This window comes from Rhineura floridana, chromosome 2 (genome assembly GCF_030035675.1).
Source record: "Rhineura floridana isolate rRhiFlo1 chromosome 2, rRhiFlo1.hap2, whole genome shotgun sequence".
Lineage (NCBI taxonomy): Eukaryota > Metazoa > Chordata > Lepidosauria > Squamata > Rhineuridae > Rhineura > Rhineura floridana.
The window spans coordinates 75421433-75443148 of record NC_084481.1 but is presented as its reverse complement, the minus strand read 5'-3'; the positions used below and the strand labels follow the sequence as shown (position 1 = coordinate 75443148).

The window sequence follows — 21716 nt, the reverse complement described above, 5'->3', positions numbered from 1 at the left end:
ATACTACCGTGTACTAGAGGAACGTCTTTGCCTAAGACCTCTGAAGGGGCCAGGAGGGTATCTAATCTCTGGTCCTGAGAGGCTCAGGTGTTCAGTGGGCTCTGGGGATCCCTTTGCCCCAGAGTAGTTAACCAATAGAAGGGTGGTGGCAGTACTACCGTGCAGGGTTGGTGTAGGCATACACAACCTTAGCAGACCAGGATTGCTAGGATCAATTGCCCAAGGTTGGGGATTGATTCCTGGGACAGTAAAAGCAGGAGGAGTGGAACTCCCTGCTTTCACTACAATACCTTCCTGATCTTGGTAAGATTTCTGCTAAGGGTTAAGGGCAAAAATGTTCATTATTGTCCAAATGGGAGAGGGGTAGAACTAAGCAATGGAAGTGCAGGTGGACTTGATAGCAATTCAAACAGGTCAAAAGTGTCATAGAATAAAGTGCACGTGCCAAATATATTTGGAGAGTGACACTGATAATTGTAGAATCCACCACTTTGAATTCTTTCCAGAAATAAATTGGTAGCCAGCATAGTTCTCTACTGGTAGCATATGTTCCATATTATTAGCAGTCTTAGCATCCTTGGTACTTTTGTATCACTTATAAAAGTGGAATACAGAACCAAGTAAGGCAAACCCACATAAAGCACATTGCAATAATGTAACCTTCTATCAAGACATATGTGATAGTGCCCATGTCATTTTTTTCTAGGAACAGTATAGCTGGTGAATCAGCTGAAACTGATAAAAATCACACCCATATCTCCAAGTGGACTATGAGCATAGAACTTAGTAGTAGCGACCTCTATTATTCAGACTCAACAACAGAAATCTTCACTTAATAATCAGTGAAAGCTACCGTCTACATATCAACAATATATCTGTTCCTGATCTCTTTTCCTGGTCTCCTCTATGTATTTTGAATTATTTGGAAAGAAGGTGAATATTTCCATAAGCATGGTAAGTAGTCCTTCCTGTCACATTGCAAACTGTTTTTAATAATGTGCTTTGGGAATCTGAACTGAAGGGGTGTGGGGGAAGAGAAAAAAGAAGTAGGTATGCATTTAAGATGTGTGGTAGTTTAATAAAATCTTTCATGAAGATTCAGGGGAAAAAACTTGGGAAATACACCTAAAGTAATTTTTACCAGGTCTGTGATCATATAATATGTGTTGCTGCCATAGTAATCGTAAAAAAAGTTTAATACTTACAAAAGTTGCATTTTCCAGCAATAATGTAGTTGTATTTGTTTCTACATTCAGTTTTACAACATGTCCATGCCTGTTTTTATACACCACTTCTGTATCTGTTAATAGAAAAACATGAAGGATTAGCAGAGACAAAACATATCATGCAACAGCTTCTTAGTTAATGGACCTATTCAATGAAGAAAAGACATCACTGACCATCCAATACATTAAAATGTGCTTAGCTCAAAGTAATGACTTCATTAGCAGCATCTAATTTTGTTAATTTGTCCAGAGAAAATTGGAAAGCTCAGTGCTTCTAGTCTTTCTGACCTCACTAATGGAGGTGGTTCCATCACATCAGTGTAGCCATGTCCTGCTCCTTTGTGTAAAAGAAGACCAATTGTCCTGAGTAAAAGCAGTAACATTGGCCATGTGATCTTAACCCTGAAACCTTTGTTTTGCTGTTAATCAAGAATTAATTTCCAGGACACTTGTATGACAAAATAGTTACATAACCACAACATTTACAAGAACTTCCAGCTATTTCAGTGTAACTGCACATCATCTTTTAATACTGTAGCATTTGGAAAGTTTGTGTTTGGTTTTATCCTTCAATTTCTACATAGACACCTTAACATAATTCACCACGAGTGGTTCATTTATTCATTCAATTTATATCCCACACTTTCTCCCAAAAGGAGGCCGGGTTTAATACTTAATACTTTTTTAAGGTGGTAAGCTCTGGCTATACTTCCTATTGGTTTGCCTCAGCCATATATATATCATGGAAATGTAACAGTGCAGAAGGAAGAAACATACAGGAAAGCATATGAGCAAAAACATATAATATAGACAAGTTCTACTAATGTATATTAATAGTTGTCACTGTTGGCCAGTAAAGCAATCTATGTGACTCACAGACAGAGGTTTTGCAGAGAAAAGGAAACCTGAAGAAAACGGGTTAACTTGAGCAACAGTGAGTGCCAAAGTTATCAAGGCCAGCAGATGGTTGGCAAGGGCAACGGCTCTGATAAGAGCAGCTCTCGCAGAAGCTCTAGTGTGGGGGAAAAGTTGTATGGAGAGAGGACTGCGTTTGAAACTTATTGTCAGTAAAAGTCTCTTACAAAGAACTTTGCTTGGCCTGGATTATTTCTGGTTCTGCACAGCTCCAGAGTCGCTTCTCTGGACCGTATCAATGCACACGCGCCAACAGTCACATGTTCTGACTGAATGCCCTGCATGTTGCTATCCCTCTTACTGCATTTAAAACTCATACACAGACCACCACCATGGTAGCCTCCTGCACCTGCCTCCTCCTATACATTGCAACTACTAAGTATCCTTTTCACCTTCCACCCAATTATGAAGCCTCCATCCCTTCCCGTTCTGCAGGCCCTTTCATACCCCTGCTTTCATAAGAACATAAGAAGAGCCTGCTGGCCAATGGCTCATCTAGTCCAGCATCCTGTTAACACAGTGGCCAACCAGATGACTATGTGAAGCCCATAAACAGGACCTGAGCACAAGAGCGCTGTCCCTTCCTGCAGTTCCCGGCAAATGGTATCTGGAAACATACTACCTCCGACCATGGAGGCAGAGCATACCATCATGGCTACTAGTCATTAATATCCCTATACTCCATGAATAATGTCTAATCTTCTTTTAAAGCCATCCAAGTTGGTGGCCATCACTGCCTCTTGTGGAAGTGAATTCCATAGTTTCACTATGCTCTGTGTGAAGAAGTATGTTCTTTTGTCTGTCCTGAATCTTCCACCATTCAGCTTCACTGGATGTCCATAAGTTCTAGTGTTATGAGAAAGGGAGAAAACCTTTTTCCTGTTCACTTTCTTCATGCCATGCACAATTTTATACAGTTCTATCATGTTGCCTCTTACTCGCCTTTTCTCTAAACTAAAAAGCCCCAAAGTGCTGCAACCTTTCTTCATAGGGGAGTCACTCCATTCCTTTGATCATTCTGGTTGCCCTTTTCAGAACCTTTTCCAACTGTACAATATCCTTTTTGAGGTGAAGCGACCAGAACAATATTCCAACTGCATGATATCAGCAGTTTTATTTTCAATTCCTTCGCTAATGATCCCTAGCATGGAACTTGCCTTTTCCCCATTCTCCCTTTCCTGAACCCCCCCCCTTGCACAGACCACTCTCATTTTTATGCCTTCTCCCCCTCTCCTATTCTGCAGCCCCCTTTGTGCGCATATACACATGCACATGTGATGATATGTGTTGCTGTATCTTAAAGATGAATAGAATCTTAAGAACAAGCTTGTTCAGTTAGAGAAGATTAAGTTCAGTTGATGGATTTTGTTATAAATTTCTACAATGAATCTGGAACTTCATGGTGAAGACAACACATAGTACCAGGAGTGGAATACATTGTGTGAAAGTACTATGGAACATTTGAGGGCTCTGCATTCTGAAACCAGCAAGACCAGCCCCCTTCTTGTGAATGCACAGAATCAAGGGTTCTTATTTTCTCCCCTTTATCTGTATCTTATCAGAGACCTTATAGGTTAGACATTAGCTTACCTAAACTTGCAGGTTTCCAACAGCTGTTGTATGAATAGGTGGGTTTAATGGTAGAGACCCCACCCAAGGATTCTTGAGTTTGGGGAAGTATCGGGGAAATGAATGAGAAGTCAGACAATGGAATATTCTTACAATATGCTATTTATTCATGTCTTGCACACTGTTGTTGTTATATGCTGTCAAGTCAATTACGACTTATGGCGACCCTATGAATCAGTGACCTCCAAGAGCATCTGTTATAAACCACCCTGTTCAGATCTTGTAAGGTCAGGTGTGTGGCTTCCTTTATGGAATCAATCCATCTCTTGTTTGGCCTTCCTCTTTTTCTACTCCCTTCTGTTTTTCCCAGCATTATTGACTTTTCTAGTGAATCATGTCTTCTCATGATGTGTCCAATGTATGATAACCTCAGTTTCATCATTTTAGCTTCTAGTGATAGTTCTGGTTTACTTTGTTCTAACACCCAATTATTTGACTTTTTCACAGTCCGTGGTATGCACAAAGCTCTCCTCCAACACCACATTTCAAATGAGTTGTTTTTTCTCTTATCTGCTTTTTTCACTGTCCAACTTTCACATCCATACATAGACATTAGGGATACCATGGACTGAATAATCCTGACTTTAGTTTTCAGTGATACATTTTTGCATTTGAGGACCTTTTCTAGTTCTCTCATAGCTGCCCTCCCCAGTCCTAGCCTTCTTCTGATTTCTTGACTATCGTCTCCATTTGGGTTAATGATTGTGCCAAGGTATTAATAATCCTTGACAAGTTCAATGTTATCATCAACTTTACATAAATCTTCTGTTGTCATTACTTTAGTCTTCTTGACATTCAGCTGTAGTCCTGCTTTTGTGCTTTCCTCTTTAACTTTCCTCTTACACATTACTACTGTTAAGTGCACTCTAGGTAGCCTTGGCCAACATATCAGGATCATACATCAGAAATATATTTCAGGAGCAGGTATATTACAGTTTAGAAACCTTAAACAATAAAGTATAAAATCTTCAGGTTGCAGAACCTCTTAGGTTACACGGTTGCAAAAGCCAGAGTCCAAGCTCGAAGTCTTAGTAAAACAGAGTTATAAAGTAGATGGAAATACAGAAACATACAATAATACTTCTCACCATCAGATGAATGGATGAACACATGCTTCTTGTTTTGACCAGTGCTAAAAAAGCACTGGTAGCTTACGGTTCAAACACTCCTCCTTTTGGTGGCATATCCTGTCTGGCAAGTAACATGTTTAAAAATAATGCATTCTATAGCCTTGCACTGATTTGAAAAGCCAATGAAAGAAGTCTCTTCTAAAAATGAGCTGATATGTTATAAAGATAGTTTCACAAAGTATGAATCATTGTTCAGATTCTAAACCAATCGATGCTACTTCATATGGGTATATGCTCAGTAAACAGAATGCAAAATATAATAGACAACTACTGGGAGAATGAAAAACAAACCTTATAAATAAAATCCAGATGGAATTCACACAGATGGTACAATATACAGAACTTGATAGAGATTTTAACAACATGCACCAATTTCCAATGCAATGATGCACTGAATTATAGTGTTTGTGTGTGGTATCTCCATAGGATGCATGATTGTTGCCCCACACCAAAGAATATGTCAGAGTTTCTGTGCCATGCTCAGCTTCATTGGCTGCTACTTGTATGATGTGGAGAAACCTTTAACAAGATTATACTGTATTGCTGATCTTTTAAAACAAGAATGGGGGACCTGTGGCCCTCCAGGTATTGTTGGACTTCATCTCCCATCAGCCCCAGTCAGCATGACCAATAGTCAGGGATGATGGGAGATGTAGTGAACACAGGGAGGAAATGTTGGTCAAGGAAATATACAACAACCCCCAGAAAATAGACATCAGGCCTTAGAGCAGACAAAATAAAGTATTTCTTTGCAGAACTTCACATAATTTAACTTATGGAATCCACTGCCCAGAAGATGTAGTTATGGCCACTAGTTATGGTTTAAACATGATTTGGCTGATGGATATTACCAATGATAATGTTCAGATGCAGTAGTACCATCATAGGGCAAGGTGACCTCCAGACACTGCAGGACTACAGCGTTAGGATTACTTGAAAATGAAACTAGGATAGAATTTTTTATTAATAAAGAAAATACAACTACCATAATTTCTGCCTATCAGCCATATTGGCTAGGAATCGCAATCCAACAAAATCTGGAGGACATGATGTTGGCTACCCCTGCTAAAGAGGATCATTATTATCATGCCCTATCTGTGAACTTCACAGATGCATCTGGCTTGTAGCTGCTACTGGACTCCATCAGACCTTTTGGTCTGATTTAAAAAGACAATTTTTAGAAAATCAGCAGTGATTTGTTTTCTAAGCTAGAAAATGTAGGGCTTCTTTACATAAGAACATAAGAAGAGCCTGCTGGATCAGGCCAGTGGCCCATCTAGTCCAGCATCCTGTTCTCACAGTGGCCAACCAGGTGCCTGGGGGAAGCCCGCAAGCAGAACCCGAGTGCAAGAACACTCTCCCCTCCTGAGGCTTCCAGCAACTGGTTTTCAGAAGCATGCTGCCTCTGACTAGGGTGGCAGAGCACAGCCATCACGGCTAGTAGCCATTGATAGCCCTGTCCTCCATGAATTTGTCTAATCTTCTTTTAAAGCCATCCAAGCTGGTGGTCATTACTGCATCTTGTGGGAGCAAATTCCATAGTTTAACTATGCGCTGAGTAAAGAAGTACTTCCTTTTGTCTGTCCTGAATCTTCCAACATTCAGCTTCTTTGAATGTCCACGAGTTCTAGTATTATGAGAGAGGGAGATACAGATACAGAGATACAGATACAGATTACAGATATGGTGCTTTCTTTACCCCTTCACTTTGTGTAGCTCAGACTCATAGGTGAGCTTGTAAGAAATGGCAGCTTGGTGACAGTATGACAAATGAGGGTCACCACCTCTAAAACTGTGTTCACTGTTAACGATAAACATGAGGAGGCACAGGGCTACAGTGTGCCTGGCCTCATAGGTATATTTGCTCAAAAACCTTCTATTCAAACTCAGAGACAACATGCATCAAGGAATCAATCTTTACCATCATTTTCTTCTCTTACATAAATAAGACAATGATACAAAACAAAAACAATGCATTTTCTGAAAGGAATATTGTGGGTTAGATTATCTCCTAAATTATATCAGTGTGACTGAATACAAAAATACTTTTAAACAAATATATAATTTTGGAAGTTTAGTTCATGTAGTTGTAAAATTAACTGAGAGTACTACAAAAGTATTTTAAACATGTATTATATTTTGTTTAAAATAACTCTTTAAAGATCCCCCCCCTCAATCACATTACAATTTTTCAAGAAATAGGATATTTGAAATGCAAGATGTTGAAATAGATTCCCTGGATATATATTTCTATTGTTGTTTTTATTTCAAAGCAATAGTGTTAGATTTTTAGAAACAAAGGGTTGGGTTCAGCTAAGTCCTACTCAGAGTAGACTCATTAAAATGAATGAACCTAAGTTAGTTATGTCTATTAACTGTTCTGGCTCGGACTGACATTGAATACCATGGGTACACCATGAACTGTATCATGTAATGAACATAATTATTTGATCACAGCAGAAAAGGCCCTATCCCAGGACACACACACCACTTTGCTACAAAGAATTCAAGGTCTTGAAAAAGGCCTCAGATGAAGATCTGAATACGTGGGAAGGTAGTCCTTGATTCCCTGGGTCCTAAGCTGTTACGCTTTGAAAGTTAAAATCAACACCTTGAATTGGGCCCAGAAATGGACTGGGTGCGAGTGAAGCTATTTCAAGACTTGATGTTTCTATACACCCAATCCCAGTTAGTAACCTAGCTGCCACATTCTGTGCTAACTACAGTTTCTAATTCTATACTGTTCTTCAAGGGCACCCTCGCGTACTGTTTTACTATAGTAAAAAAGGGATGTCGCCAGAAACTGGTGAAAAATGTTGTCCCTAAATATAAATGTACTGCCTTCAAGTCTATTCCGACTTATGGCAACCCTATGAATAGGGTTTTCATGAGGCTGAGAGGCAGTGACTGGCCCAAGGTCACCCAGTGAGCTTCATGGCTATGTGGGGATTCGAACCCTGGTCTCCCAGGTCGTAGTCCAACACCTCAACCACTACACTTAATTTGTCTCAATACCAGGCTCTGTCCTTCCAAAGTCATTTGCATAATGTAGTTATTTGCTTTAGCCATAATATTTAACACTGGTATCAAACAAGAATTATAATATTAATATTGATATAACACTGCTGAAAAGGATAGTGTGGTATTCCTATGTGGGACCATTCTGCATCAGCTCGCATGAATTCAGGAGCTTTCTCTAGGTCCTTTGAGAAGATCATCTCCAGTGGCTTGTGATCTGACTAAACTTTGACAGCACTGGCAAAAACATATTGATGGAACTTTGCTAATACCCAGAAGTTCCTTCTCAATATTTACATATCTACATAATTCTGTTCAGATCTGGTCAGGGCCCTAGAAGCAAAGGCAATTTGGCTGTTTCAGCTGCAGCAGACATGCAGCTAGACCCTAGTGGTTTTAAGACACAGAACATATACATTTCAATTAAAGCTATTTTCCCCAAAATACCATCCTATACTTTTCTTGTCATTTCTTAAATATAGCCCTGCTTCATAAAGGTTGATTATCTTATATTGGCTTATATTGCCAGGTGTTTGATGCTTCTTTAATTTCCAAAACACCAGTGCAAAGGGAGGCTCCTTTCATTCTTTCTGTATCTTTCCACTTCTTTTTTTCCTTTTGCCCTTTGTTTGCTGCTGCTGCTGCTGCCCACACTCCTCAGAGTATAATATAATGGTTCATACGCAGAAGCTTTGCAGCACAGTTGGAAGACTGATATTTGGGTTGCATTTGCACTGTGAAGTCTTTTAACCCTTCTCAAGATATGAGTCACTGATTCTACTGTTGATAAACTTGACCCAGAGACTTATTAAAAAGGGAGAATGGTTGGGTTGTTCTAAAATAATGGTTTGTGGTTTATTTTGAAATGGAGATTTAAGAGTTTCATTTAAATCCAGACTATGTAACTGCATTTTTTCAACTTAGAAGGAAGTTCTTGGTGAAAAATTAGAAGGTCCATATAAGCTTTTATCACTAAGCTGAATGTAGCCACGAATGATGATGCAGGCTCGCAGGGACTTGGCACTACCACCCTAATCCTCCAGCTAGTATTCAGTTTATAGGTATTGGGATCTGGAACAATTTGATATGACTGTAAGCTATTCGCCCACATATTTTGTTATTTGTTCTGGTTTGTTTATAGCATTTCTATAACACTTGTTAGGTATTCAACCTCCCAGCTAATTACTGGAGTGAGAAAGGATTCAGTATTTAATAAATATTTATACAATATAAACATGGTGATGAAAAGACAAAGACAGTTCCAGGTGAGCTTCCTTAGAGGTGAGTTCCAGAGATGAATCATCACAGCAGAAAAGGCCCTATCCCAGGACACACACACCACTTTGCTATAAAGAATTCAAGGAAGGTAGTCCTTGATACCCTGGGTCCTAAGCTGTTAAGCTTTGAAAGTTAAAATCAATACCTTGAATTGGGCCCAGAAATGGACTGGGTGCCAATGAAGCTCTTTCAAGACTTGCAATATGTTTCCAAACACCCAATCCCAGTTAGTAACCTAGCTGCCACATTCTCTATTAACTATAGTTTCTAATTCTATACTCTTCTTCAAGGGCACCCTCATATACTGTTTTACTATAGTCCAAAAGGGATGTCACCAGAATATGAATTATCTCTGTCTTAAACTAGTGAAAAATGTTCTGTGTCATCAAACCACTAGGGTCTCCATAGATATGGCTGGGTCTAATAACACGCCCAACCTATGAACCTGATCCTTTAGGTGCAATGTAACCCCATGCAGTAGAGGCCACACACCATCTCCCAAAACATACAAACCACCTACCAATAGCATCACCGTCTTATCGAGATTGAGCTTCAGATTATTGGCCCTCATCCAATCCATTACTGATCCCAAACATCGGTTCAGCACTTCGACAGCATCACCTGAATTTGATGAAAAGGAGAAATAGAGTTGAGTGTCATCAGCATACTGATGACACCACACCCCAAATCCCCAGATGACCCCATTCAGCAGTGTCAAGTAGACGTTGAATAGCATTGGAGACAGAATATAGCTCTGAAGAACCCCACAGCATAGCTGCCATGGGGTAGAGCAGTAGTCCCTGGTATGAAATCACATCTGGAACCAACCCATCCAAGAATGAAAGGGACCACTAAGCACAGGGCCCTTATTTCCCACCACAGATAACCAGTCCAAAAGGATACAATAACTGCTTATATCAAAAGCTGCCAAGAGATCAAAGAGAATTAGAATCACATTTGTCTTGTGTTTCTTTCAACAAAGGTCAGCCATCAGGACAGCCAATGCTCTCAGTGCCAAAATGGGGCCAGAAACTAGGGTGAATGGATCTAAATCATCCATCTCATCCAGAAGTCTCTATAGCCAACATCCACTCTTGCCCCAAAAAGGGTATGCTGTATATTTGCAACAAGTTGGAATGATCTTGAAGGTCAAAACATATTTCTTAAGGAGTAGCCTTATGAGGCTCTCTTTCAAAGTGGCCAGGGCCATTCCACTCATAAAGACTTAGAAACAAACTGATTTTAGCATTACTGTTAATACAATGTGTGAGGGGGAAAATGTTTTGATTACTTTTAGAACAATGTCTAAATACATGTATCACTTTATTATTTAGCTAGTATATAAATAAATATAAAAATGTGCCTGAAAAATAGGTTACATTTATCACATCCTTTTAAAAAAGCTTCTAAGTCTCTATGCAGGCAGCAACAACCAACAGACATCAAACTGAAGGCTGAACATTCTGTTGTTGTCTTAAAAAATTAAAAACTTTTTTTTTTAAAAGTCAGACTTTAAATGTCATTACTAAAGATGAAAAAACACAGATATACAAGATAATACCTCTGGAATCTGGAGTTTCTAAAGCTGTATTTTAGTGCCTTCTTTAAAAATCCTATACTTGCTCATTCACTTCATGCACATTTGGTCTTGTCAAATGGCACACACATAAATCTATCAAGAAAACTAAATAGGTGAGAATGTAGCTAAAGTGATGTGCTCTGCTATTCCCAAAAAATGATTATGACTTGTGATTTTCATGCCTTATTTGTCAATCCCTTTCTTTCATCTAAAAATTTAAAAGGTTGTGTCACAGCATGGGAAAACATGTAATGATTTGACATCAATTGTTTTCCCAAGAATATTCAGATTTCCTTGACAGAAATAAAAGACCCTCAGTATCATTATCTGAACCTGTCATAGGAGGGTGACTGCATTTTTTTATTGAGTAAATGAGCAAGCAATGCCTACCAGAATCACAGCAACACTATTGATCCACAGTTTGTATATTTTCTGGAGAGCATCTTAGGAATCAGTTCATATTCTCACACTGGCTTGTCTTTGATCCTTAAGTGTCATGGTATACCTAATTTTATAACAATAGCTCATACTTTTATAATTTTGTAATTGTATAACAATAGCATCTACATAAGTCTTTCTCAAAACCATCCATGCCACAGCCATAATATCTGAAACAGACCTTTGATGTCTTTGATAATAAACTTATCTATGGTATGTGGTTAGGGTTGCCATATTGCCCGGTTAGCCGGGTTTTACCCAGATTCTTTGCATGCCACCCAGTGCCCGTTTAGCCCCTTAGGTGGTCCGGATTCTCAGCTTTAATTAAAAAAAAATTATGTTTCTAGGTGGTCCAGTACTCGAGATATACATAAAAACGTCAGCCGCCCCGACTGTTAAATATTTCTTTAAACAGTACTGTACAGTATAGCACTTCGTAGCTTTAACCCCGCCCGTTCAGGTTTGCAGCCAATCAGTGAAGCCAGGGTTGTGTTTCAGTTTGATTGACCTGAGGTAGTGTCTAGAGAACCTCATTGCAATGCCAGAAAATGGTGGTTCCCCCCCCCCGTTTATCTGAAAATTTCATAAATTGGGTAAGTATATACTTTTCAGTTTTTTCTCCTCTTGTGTGCAGGAGTCGGATCCTGGGCAGTGTTTTGAAAACCTTGCCAATATTTGCTTTTGTAAAAGCAATGCTAATCCCATATGCACAGAGTAAATCCCATTGAATTCAATAGGACTTACTTTAGAGAAGACATGGTTATGAATGTGCTGAAAATCTATGGGACTTTGGAGTTAATGTAAAAATGAATTGTGTTTGTGTTCTCTTCCAGTCCTATTTTAAAGCAAGTAGGCAGGGCTTACTTAGGTATTACAATTTTTATTCTGTAGGAAACTAATAGTGATTTTTTAAAAACTAATACTGATTTTTCTGCAATGACCAACTGGTTTGACAATAAACTATTATATGGGTTGTATGTATTTATACATCTGCAGTGTGTGTGTATGCATGTATGGAGTCTTTCCAACAATCCTGTGAAGTAGGGTTGGAAATCAAGGCAGTTCACAACAAATAAAGCCATTTAAAATCCAATAACCATAAAAAACAAGTATAAACAGTTGCAAAACAGCATAAAGTGGCATGATTTGGAATTTTGGGTTGTGTGAATGAAGTTGCTTATCACTTGAGGTTGCATTTCTGTCCCTGTTTGAGTAAGCCCCACTGAATACACTGGGACTTGCTTCTGAATAAATAAACCTAGGATTGCACTATAAATATCTTTACAGTTTGTGTAAATAATAAATATATTTGATAGTCATGCTTATATAAATATTTCTTCATTTATCATATTTTTGGTTTTTGGTTAGGAATCCTGACTGGTTGTGAGATGCTTCGTTTTCTGCCTTACTCATAGGAATCTTGTTGTGGTTGGTATGGTGTTGCATTTAAGAAATCATGGTACGAAATGGCCTGAATCAGTATAAGGCAGATTCCTTGGTTCCTAAAAGTGGGAAGAGACTCAAGGGCCACAGTGACTCCAACATTTATTTATGTATTTTTATTTACAACATTTATATGCTGCTTTATTGTAAAAAATCTCAAAGTGGTTTACAGAAAGAATTAAAACAATAAAATTATTGGCAGAAGCGTTAACGACAGATACTTAAAAATATTCAAAATAATAAAACCAACAATGAGTTAAAAACAGATTTAAATACACAATAGCTTCTATATGCCTGGAGAGGCTTGCCTCAAGAAAACTGATTTTAGCAGGTGCTGAAAAGAGGCGTCTGCCTAATGTCAATAGGCAAGGAGTTCCAAAGTGTAGGTGCTGCCACTTTACAGGACTGATTTCTTACAAGAGCAGAACAAGTACTATGTGGCACCCATAACATGGAAAGCACAGCTTGAACTTGACCTGGTACCAAATCAGCAACCAATGCAGATTTCAGAGCAGAGGTGTTATGTGCTGATAGGATCTCACTCATGTCAGCAATTGTACTGCAGCATTCTGCATTAACTGCAGTCCCCAGGTCAGGTTGTGCTGCATAGGGATTTCTGTGACCTTGGCTGACTGGCTGCTAGGATTTTTTTAGTTTAAGTTTTTGGTTATCCTGACTGGTTGTGGGATGCTGAGTTTTCTGCCTTACTCATAGGAATCTTGTTGTGGTTGGTATGGTATTACATTTAGGAAAGTATTACTGCCTTTTGTGTTGTTTTTTTTCCTATTTGCATTTCACTTATCTTTAACCTCACTCCATTACAGCCATAGAAGCAACAGCAGCATATGCAAGATAATTAACTCCCACTAGTGATAAAGGCAAGAATTTATAGTTATTATTTTAATTAAAAACAAGAGGCTTACAAGTACTTTGAAGAGGACCAGATATTTATTTTCTTTCTGAGCCCAGGACTGGGTCTTTCATGATGCCCGGGGGGGGGGAGCAGAAGAGTAGTTGATAAGACAGACATCCTGGCATTGGCAATTTAATTAGCAAGGTATGTGTGTGGTTGTTGCACACTTCCAGGCCCAGTTTCATTTTGAGTACGGAGGTGGAACCTGTATAGATGTGGTTGATCAAAGGGAGAAGAAATTTTGAGTTAAGCAAAGCTCTGCTTTTATAAAACCTAAGAAACATACTTGAATGTCTGAGTGCCTGCAGCAGTGGAATACTGGAGGAACTTGTAAAACTTGCTGCAACAGTATTTAGAACTGAGCATGTGGTGTGAAAGACTCCTTTTCCTAACATTTTGGCTTCTTGTTTTTCTCCACCCACCACATCTCTGAAATATATCGTATATCTAATGGTTAACCTTACTTTTGCCCTGACTTACTTTATTTTTGTTGCTATTTTGTGTTTTTATTATGTTTTTATATTGATTGTGTATTTTTATTGTTTTTATTATATATGTAAGCTGTGCTGAGCTCTGTTTTTAACAGCAGAAGGGCAGGATATAAATCCTCCTAATCAATCAATCAATATTCCATAGTGTTGGAAACTAGAGTCTAGGCATTTAAGGCTGAAAATGTTGTTTTTTAAAAAAAGATTTCTCACATCTTTCCCCAGTTTTTGGTGGTAATTCCTAGGCACAAAAACAAAACAACTGGACAATCCAAATATTAATATGCAAATAATATGCAAATAATTTGCATAATATGCAAATTAGCCTGCCCAGATTTGTGGAACTGGAATATGGCAACCCTATATGTGGTGCATAAATTGTTAATGGGAGAATGACTGTAACCTTCACTCTTTCTATGACTCACTCGGTGCGGTGCATGTTTGTGTTTTTATTCTACCAGTTGAGTTTTGTGTGAAAAAAAGAAAAAAAGCCTTAGAGCCAGATTTGAAGCGTACAGCATTGCTGGTAGTACAACTGGTAGTAGTTGAGACAGAAGGGAAAGTTTCAAAGTTTCATTCATTTATCCCTATGTTACATATTTAAAACAGCTTTATAGACTTGTGAGTTTGGGCATCTGTGTGACTACCTCATTAAAGATCATATTCTTTATAATGTAAGATCGGACAAGCTGAAGGCTGGGTTGTTAAAAGAGCATAATCTGACCTTTACTCAGGCTGTACACATTTACAGTACTGAAGAAGCACAGCAATTGCAAGGTCTTGGAGTTGTAGAGAGGCAGAAGCAAGCAGCACTCGAGAACAATAAAGTCTCAGGAGTACAAAAAGCAATGAAGTGTTCTGCAGAGTCCTCAGGCATAAGGGGAAACGGCAGTCCCAGGAACTGCCCAGTGTAAGGAGCTATTTGTTTCAATTAGTCATAAAAACATCACTTTGCAAAACTCTGCAGGACTAAGCAAGCAACTCAGCTCCAGGACAAGGACATTAATCTTCTGTTTGTAGATACTATATTTGCAAGCCAGAGTGCAGAAGGCATCCATTGATCCCTGGCATGCTAAGGTAATTGTTCTGGAAAATCCAGTTCTTTCAAGTTGGACACTGGTGCAGAAGCAAGCACTGTTTCAGAGGACATAGATGAATTATTGCAAAGAAAGGTGTTGGGAGGAAGGGCGGGATACAAGTTAAATAATAAATAAATAAAATAACTTCAACAAGTCGTCACGCTGCTTGAGTTTGGGGATGCAAGACTTGCACCCAGAGGGTCATTTATAGGTCTCTGCAAGATATGTATGCTTGAGGCAGATATTATATTCTTCATCATTGCTAAAGGACATCCACCACTACTGCATGTGTGGCAGTCTATTTGGTCAGGCATCAGCATGAAACCTCATCAGTTACCTACCACTAAAGATGATTTTTTTACTGCATATAAGCCTAGGATACTTTCGAGGGGTGCATCACATTCCTATCATTTCAACAGCCACCCTTTTGGCATCAAATCTGCTAGTGAGGCCTTCCAGCAGGGGGAAAAAGTATGAGTGTTTTACAGACATTCTAGATGGGTACCATCACAGCAGATTATATGATCATGATGCATCTAAAGATGGTCTAGTTGCATATCTGCTGCAGCTGAAACAACTGATTGACTTTGCTTCTGCGGCCTTGACCAGATCTGAACAGAATTATGTAGATATATAAATATTGAGAAGGAACTTCTGGGTACAGTAGGGCCCCGCTTTATGGTGCTTTGCTTTACGGCGCTTCGCTAATGCAGCAGTCTCAATTAGATGCAATTAGACTAAAGCCCCACTCATACAGCGCTTGTTCCGCTTTTACGGGGGCTTTCAGGCATCGCATGCCATTCTATTCAATGAGTTCCGCTTTTCGGCGGTTTTCACTTTTCGGTGGGGCTCCGGAACGTAACCTGCCATATGAGTGGGGCCCTACTGTATTAGCAAAGTTCCATCCATATGTTTTTGGCAATGCTGTCAAAGTTCAGTCAGATCACAAGCCACTGGAGATGGTCTTCTCAAAGCACCCAGAGAAAGCTCCCACATAGAATGGCCCCACATAGGTATACCACACTATCCTCTTCAGCGGTCTTATATCAGTATTAATATTCTAATTCTTGTTTTATACCAACGTTAAATATTATGGCTAAAGCAAATAACTAAATTATGCAAATGACTTTGGAAGGATAGAGCCTGGTATTGGGACAAATCAGGGACAAGAATATTTTCATATTCATTAACTTGCATGGACCGACTTACATAAAGGATGTGACCTTTGTAGATGATTCCAATGTAAGCATAAGCTGTGCACTGTGTTTTTTTCTTCTTCTTTTGAATACTAATAAAAAAACCTTGTTCAGTCCAATGGCTCCATGACTGTGGGGATAACACATTAAATTTTGTATTTTGTGTCAATTTTAATTGGAAAAAAGGTGTGAGAGAATTGTCAGTCAGTTTTGACTGTGCAACTATTAGAAAAAGTACACAGATGGCATTACATTAAATTACAGAAAAGTCCATTCTAATTAAAGGAGATAAATGGCTTCTGATCTAATAAGCATGTGATACAAGACAAATCTCTGCCTAACTATTTACTAATTAAAGACAGCAAAAAATTTAGGACACAATCTTATATTCAGGATCTACTAGCTGAGGGATCATAGAATATGATGGAAGCTCCATTACACAGAAAAATGCAAGATGTTAATGACCTCCATTTCGAAGACAGATGTGTGCATGATGAAGTTGATCATCCCAGAAGCTGTTGAATGGAACGCAAGAAAACCATGCTCAAGAGACTCTGGCTCATGATGGAAATAGGCCTGAATGCTTGTTTGGTGGGCAGAATCGTTTTTCTGTCTGGAGTGTGTGAGAAGCAGAAATACTGGCAAGGCCTGAGTTGAGTTAAAACAATGCACTTGTGTGAAGAAAGTACACAATTTGTAACTCCTTGTGGCTAACATTGCTAGGTGATCTTCATAGTATTCTTTATACCCTTATACGGCTTAGAATAACATCAACTTCTAAAACAATGGAAACTATTTTTGTAGGTGTGTGCCCCATGATGCATCATTTACAAATACAGAGCCAATTTCAGTTGTGAACAAGGCGTTAATTAAAAAGGAGCCAATCAGCAATCATGAAAAGGTTTCTGGAATGTTGGGGAACAGAGAAAAGGCACTTTCTTCTCTGGACTCCATCTTAGCTTTATATCTTTTTATACACAAGCAGGTTTTTCTGATGTCCTATTGAGCTGTGATTTATCTCTTCTCTTGAACACACACACAGAGAAGAAAACTTTGATTTTGGATTCCCTTCTTACTACTGGTAATAATTTTACAGCTCTGATTATTTATTCCCTAGATTGAGCTCTAGTATCTAAGACCACAGGAGCTTGATTCCTGGAATGTCTGGACTGGTAGCTATGCTCTTCACTTAAACTAAAGGCCATGTAGTTAGGATAGCTGGCATAACATAGTAAGCTTTAATTAACTAGAGGGCTGGTGGAGTTTAGCTGGGCCAGTATAGGATTCAGCAATAGTTAAGCTGTACTTAATTTTAGTCTTGTATAGGGTTGCCATATTCCAGTTCCACAAATATGGACAGGCTAATTTGCATATCTTGCTTTATTATTACATTAGGATAGGCCTGTCCTTAGGCAGCAGGGATAGGGGCATGTGTAAACCAAGGGGGGATGGAGCAGAGAAGGATGGGGGCCAAGTTATACCAAGATTGGGCGGCAGGCACTGGATTGATGCTAGACCACGTCAATTTAGAGGAACAGGAGATAGATGCGTAATACCCATCCCCTGTTCCAGGTCTGCCCAAAACCAGAAGTCAACTGGGGGACGCAGAATTCCTACCGACCTTTGACTGCTGCTGTGTAATGCCAGGTCTGTGACACAAAAAACATCTGTCATCCATGATATGATATTGGATGAGTGCGCAGACCTGGTGTGTATTACAGAGACCTGGCTGGACGAGGCCTCAGCTCCCATTCTTGAGGCCATGTGTCCGCCAGGTTTCCATTATGCGCAGCAACCGAGGGTAGGAAGGAGGGGAGGGGGAGTGGCAGTCATCTATCGGGAGTCTTTGATTTTCACCAGGCCTCCGCTCCCAAGGACCAAGTTTGTTGATTGCATGTACTGGAGGTTGGGCCCGAAGGGCAGTTTAGGGATCCTGCTTGTGTACCACCCGCCCTGCTGCACGGCAGATTCCCTGGCCAAGGTGCTGGAGGTGGTCACGGATGTACGAACACTGACCCCAGAACTGTTAGTGTTGGGGGATTTTAACGTGCATGCTGAGACCACTCTCATTGGAGCCCCTCGGGATTTCCTGGAAACCATGGCTTCCTGGGAACTGCACCTTAGTAATATTGAGCCCACCCATGTAGCCGGTCATGCTCTCGACCTTGTATTTGTCCTGGGAATGGAGGGGAGTGTTCTGAAGTTGGGGGCTTTTTCTCTTACCCCCGTGTCATGGTCAGATCACTATCTGGTGAACTTTGACTTCTCGTTGCTGCACACCCTCCGCAAGGGCAAACGACCTATTAGAATGGTCCGCCCCAGGTGCCTGATGGATCCGGATGGATTCCTGACTGCGCTGGGGGAATTGGAACCTGCTGAAGGTCGCCCGGTCGAAACCCTGGTGATGGAGTGGAATGAGGGAATCACCGGGGCATTAGACCGGGTGGCTCCGAAATGTCCTCTCCCCCTGAACAGAACTCAGACAGCACCGTGGTATACACCCCGGATGCGAAGTCTGAGACAGGAGGTGAGACGACTAGAACGCCGGTGGCGGAAATCCCACTCTGAAGATGTTCGGACACAGGTTAGAGCAGCAACAGCTGCCTACCAGGTGGCAATAAAGGCAACAAAGAAGGATTTCTTTGCTGCCTCTATTGCATCCGCAGAGTGCTGTCCCAGGAAACTGTTCCAAGTGGTCCGAAGCCTGGTCGGTCCAGTTGCCCAGGAACCCTTGGAGCATTCTAAGGCTTCCTGTGACAAATTGGCAAGGCACTTTGCTGATAAAGTCGAACACCTAAAGAACTCAATTCCATACGCTGTGGATGCAGTGGAGGATCCAGAGTTGACCAGTCATAATCCGGTTCAGTGGGATCGGTTCCGGCCTCTTCCTTCTGAGGATGTGGACAAGGTGCTTTCAACTGTAAAGCCTACCATCTGTCTGACTGATCCTTGCCCATCATGGTTCCTTATGAACTGCAAGGAGAAATTGGGCGAAGGGATCAGGGCGGTGGTAAATGCATCCTTGAAGGAGGGTGTAGTACCACCGGCCCTCAAGGAGGCAATTATAAAACCTATCCTTAAAAAGTCCTCCTTGGATCCCCAAGTCTTGAACAACTTTCGCCCCATTTCGAATTTGCCATTTTTGGGCAAGATCATTGAGCGAGTGGTGGCTAACCAGTTGTCAGCACACTTGGATGAAATGGATTATTTGGATCCATACCAATCGGGTTTCAGGACTGGACATGGTACTGAAACAGCCTTGGTCACTCTGGTGGATGATATGAGGAGGGCATTAGATAGGGGAGAATTCACCTTTCTTGTCCTCCTGGATCTCTCAGCAGCTTTTGATACCGTTGACCACGGTATCCTGTTAGACCACCTGGAGGGATTAGGAATAGGAGGCACTGTTTTACAGTGGTTCCGATCCTTTCTCTCTGACAGGCATCAACAGGTAGCATTGGGGGATGAGGTTTCAGACCCTTGGCCCCTCATTTGTGGAGTGCCACAGGGCTCTATCCTCTCTCCCATGCTATTTAACATCTATGTAAAACCGCTGGGAGCCATCAACAGGAGTTTTGGGCTGCGGTGTCACCAATATGCTGATGACACGCAGCTCTATCTCTCTTTTAAATCCTCACCGGAGCTGGCTGTGGAAACCTTGTCCAAGTGCCTGGAATCCGTGAGTGGGTGGATGGGAAGGAACAGGCTGAAGCTCAATCCTGATAAGACCGAGGTGCTGCTTGTGGGTGACAGGGGAAGGTTAGGTGTTGTTGACCTGAGGCTTAATGGGGAGAGTCTACCCCTGAAGGATCAGGTCCGCAGCCTCGGGGTTGTTCTTGATTCCAAGCTGTCCATGGAGGCTCAGATTTCGGCAGTGAGCCGGGCAGCTTGGTATCAGCTACACCTTATACAGAGGCTGCAATCCTACCTCCCTATTCATCAGCTCCCACTGGTAGTACATGCTCTGGTCACCTCTCGATTAGACTACTGCAATGCGCTCTACGTGGGGTTACCCTTGAAAATGGTCCGGAAATTACAACTGGTGCAGAATGCGGCGGCTCGTCTGCTCACAAACAGCTGCCGCCGTGATCATATTACGCCAGTATTATTTCATCTACATTGGCTCCCAGTTATTTTCCGGGCCCAATTCAAGGTGTTGGTGTTAACCTTTAAATCCCTATATGGTCTCAGCCCAGTTTACCTGAAGGAGCACCTCCAGTACCACCAACTAAGCCGCCTGACTAGATCAGCCACGCAGGGCCTTCTCTCAGTCCCACCGACGAAAACAGCTAGGTTGGTGGGGACTAGAGAGAGGGCATTTTCAGTGGTGGCCCCCACTCTGTGGAATTCCTTCCCGTTCGATCTTCGCCATGCCCCTTCCCTGGATATATTTCGCCGAGCCTTAAAAACTTGGCTCTTTGGACAGGCCTTTGGGATCTCCGGGATGGGCTAAAATTGTTTAAAATTGTCTATTGATTGCCCTACATTGTTTATACTGCTGCTATTTAAAATGGTTATTGTTGACTGCATTGTATTTTATGCTGTATTTATATTGTATTGTATTTTATTCTATTTTAACGTGTACGTCGCCTAGAGTGGCTTTGGCCAGATAGGCGACACAAAAATTAAATTTATTATTATTATTATTAATATTTGGATTGTCCAGTTGTTTTGTTTTTGTGCCTAGGAATTACCACCAAAAACCTGGGGAAAGACGTGAGAAATCTTTTTTTTTTAAAAAAAAATCAGCCTGAAATGCCTAGACTCTAGTTTCCAACACTATGGAATATTGATTGATCGATTGATTAGGAGGATTTATATCCTGCCCTTCTGCTGTTAAAAACAGAGCTCAGCACAGCTTACAAATATAATAAAAACAATAAAAATACACAATCAATATAAAAACATAATAAAAACACAAAATAGCAACAAACATAAAGTAAGTCAGGGCAGCAGTACAGTTAACCATTACATACTGTATACAATATATTTCAGAGATGTGGTGGGTGGAGAAAAACAAGAAGCCAAAATGTTAGGAAAAGGAGTCTTTCACGCCACATGCTCAGTTCTAAATACTGTTGCAGCAAGTTTCTCCAGTATTCCACTGGTGCAGGCACTCAGACATTCCTCTGTGCAGTCCTTCCGTCGACAGCTAAAGACTTTTTTCTTCCGTCAGGCCTTTGGAACTGAAGGTTTTAAGGGTAGTGACTGAAGAGGATGCTGTATGTTATTGTTTAACTTGTATGCTCCTAAACTGGGTTGCAGAATTTTAAGTGTATATCTAATTGGTTTTAACATCTTAATAGTTTAATCATGTTTTAATGCTGATTTTATATATTTATATGTTTTATATTTTTATAGGTTCTTAATGATATGTACTTATT

General features: G+C 40.4%; 1 protein-coding gene across 2 annotated transcripts in view; it reads right to left on the bottom strand.

The window, feature by feature from the left end:
* DPP10 (dipeptidyl peptidase like 10) overlaps window positions 1–21716 on the bottom strand; it is a 503938-nt gene that overhangs the window by 278736 nt on the left and 203486 nt on the right. For both annotated transcript variants that reach the window (XM_061612954.1, XM_061612953.1), the window contains exon 4: window positions 1206–1300. In XM_061612954.1, coding sequence (XP_061468938.1) covers window positions 1206–1300 — 95 coding nt within the window. The remainder of the gene's footprint in view (window positions 1–1205; window positions 1301–21716) is intronic.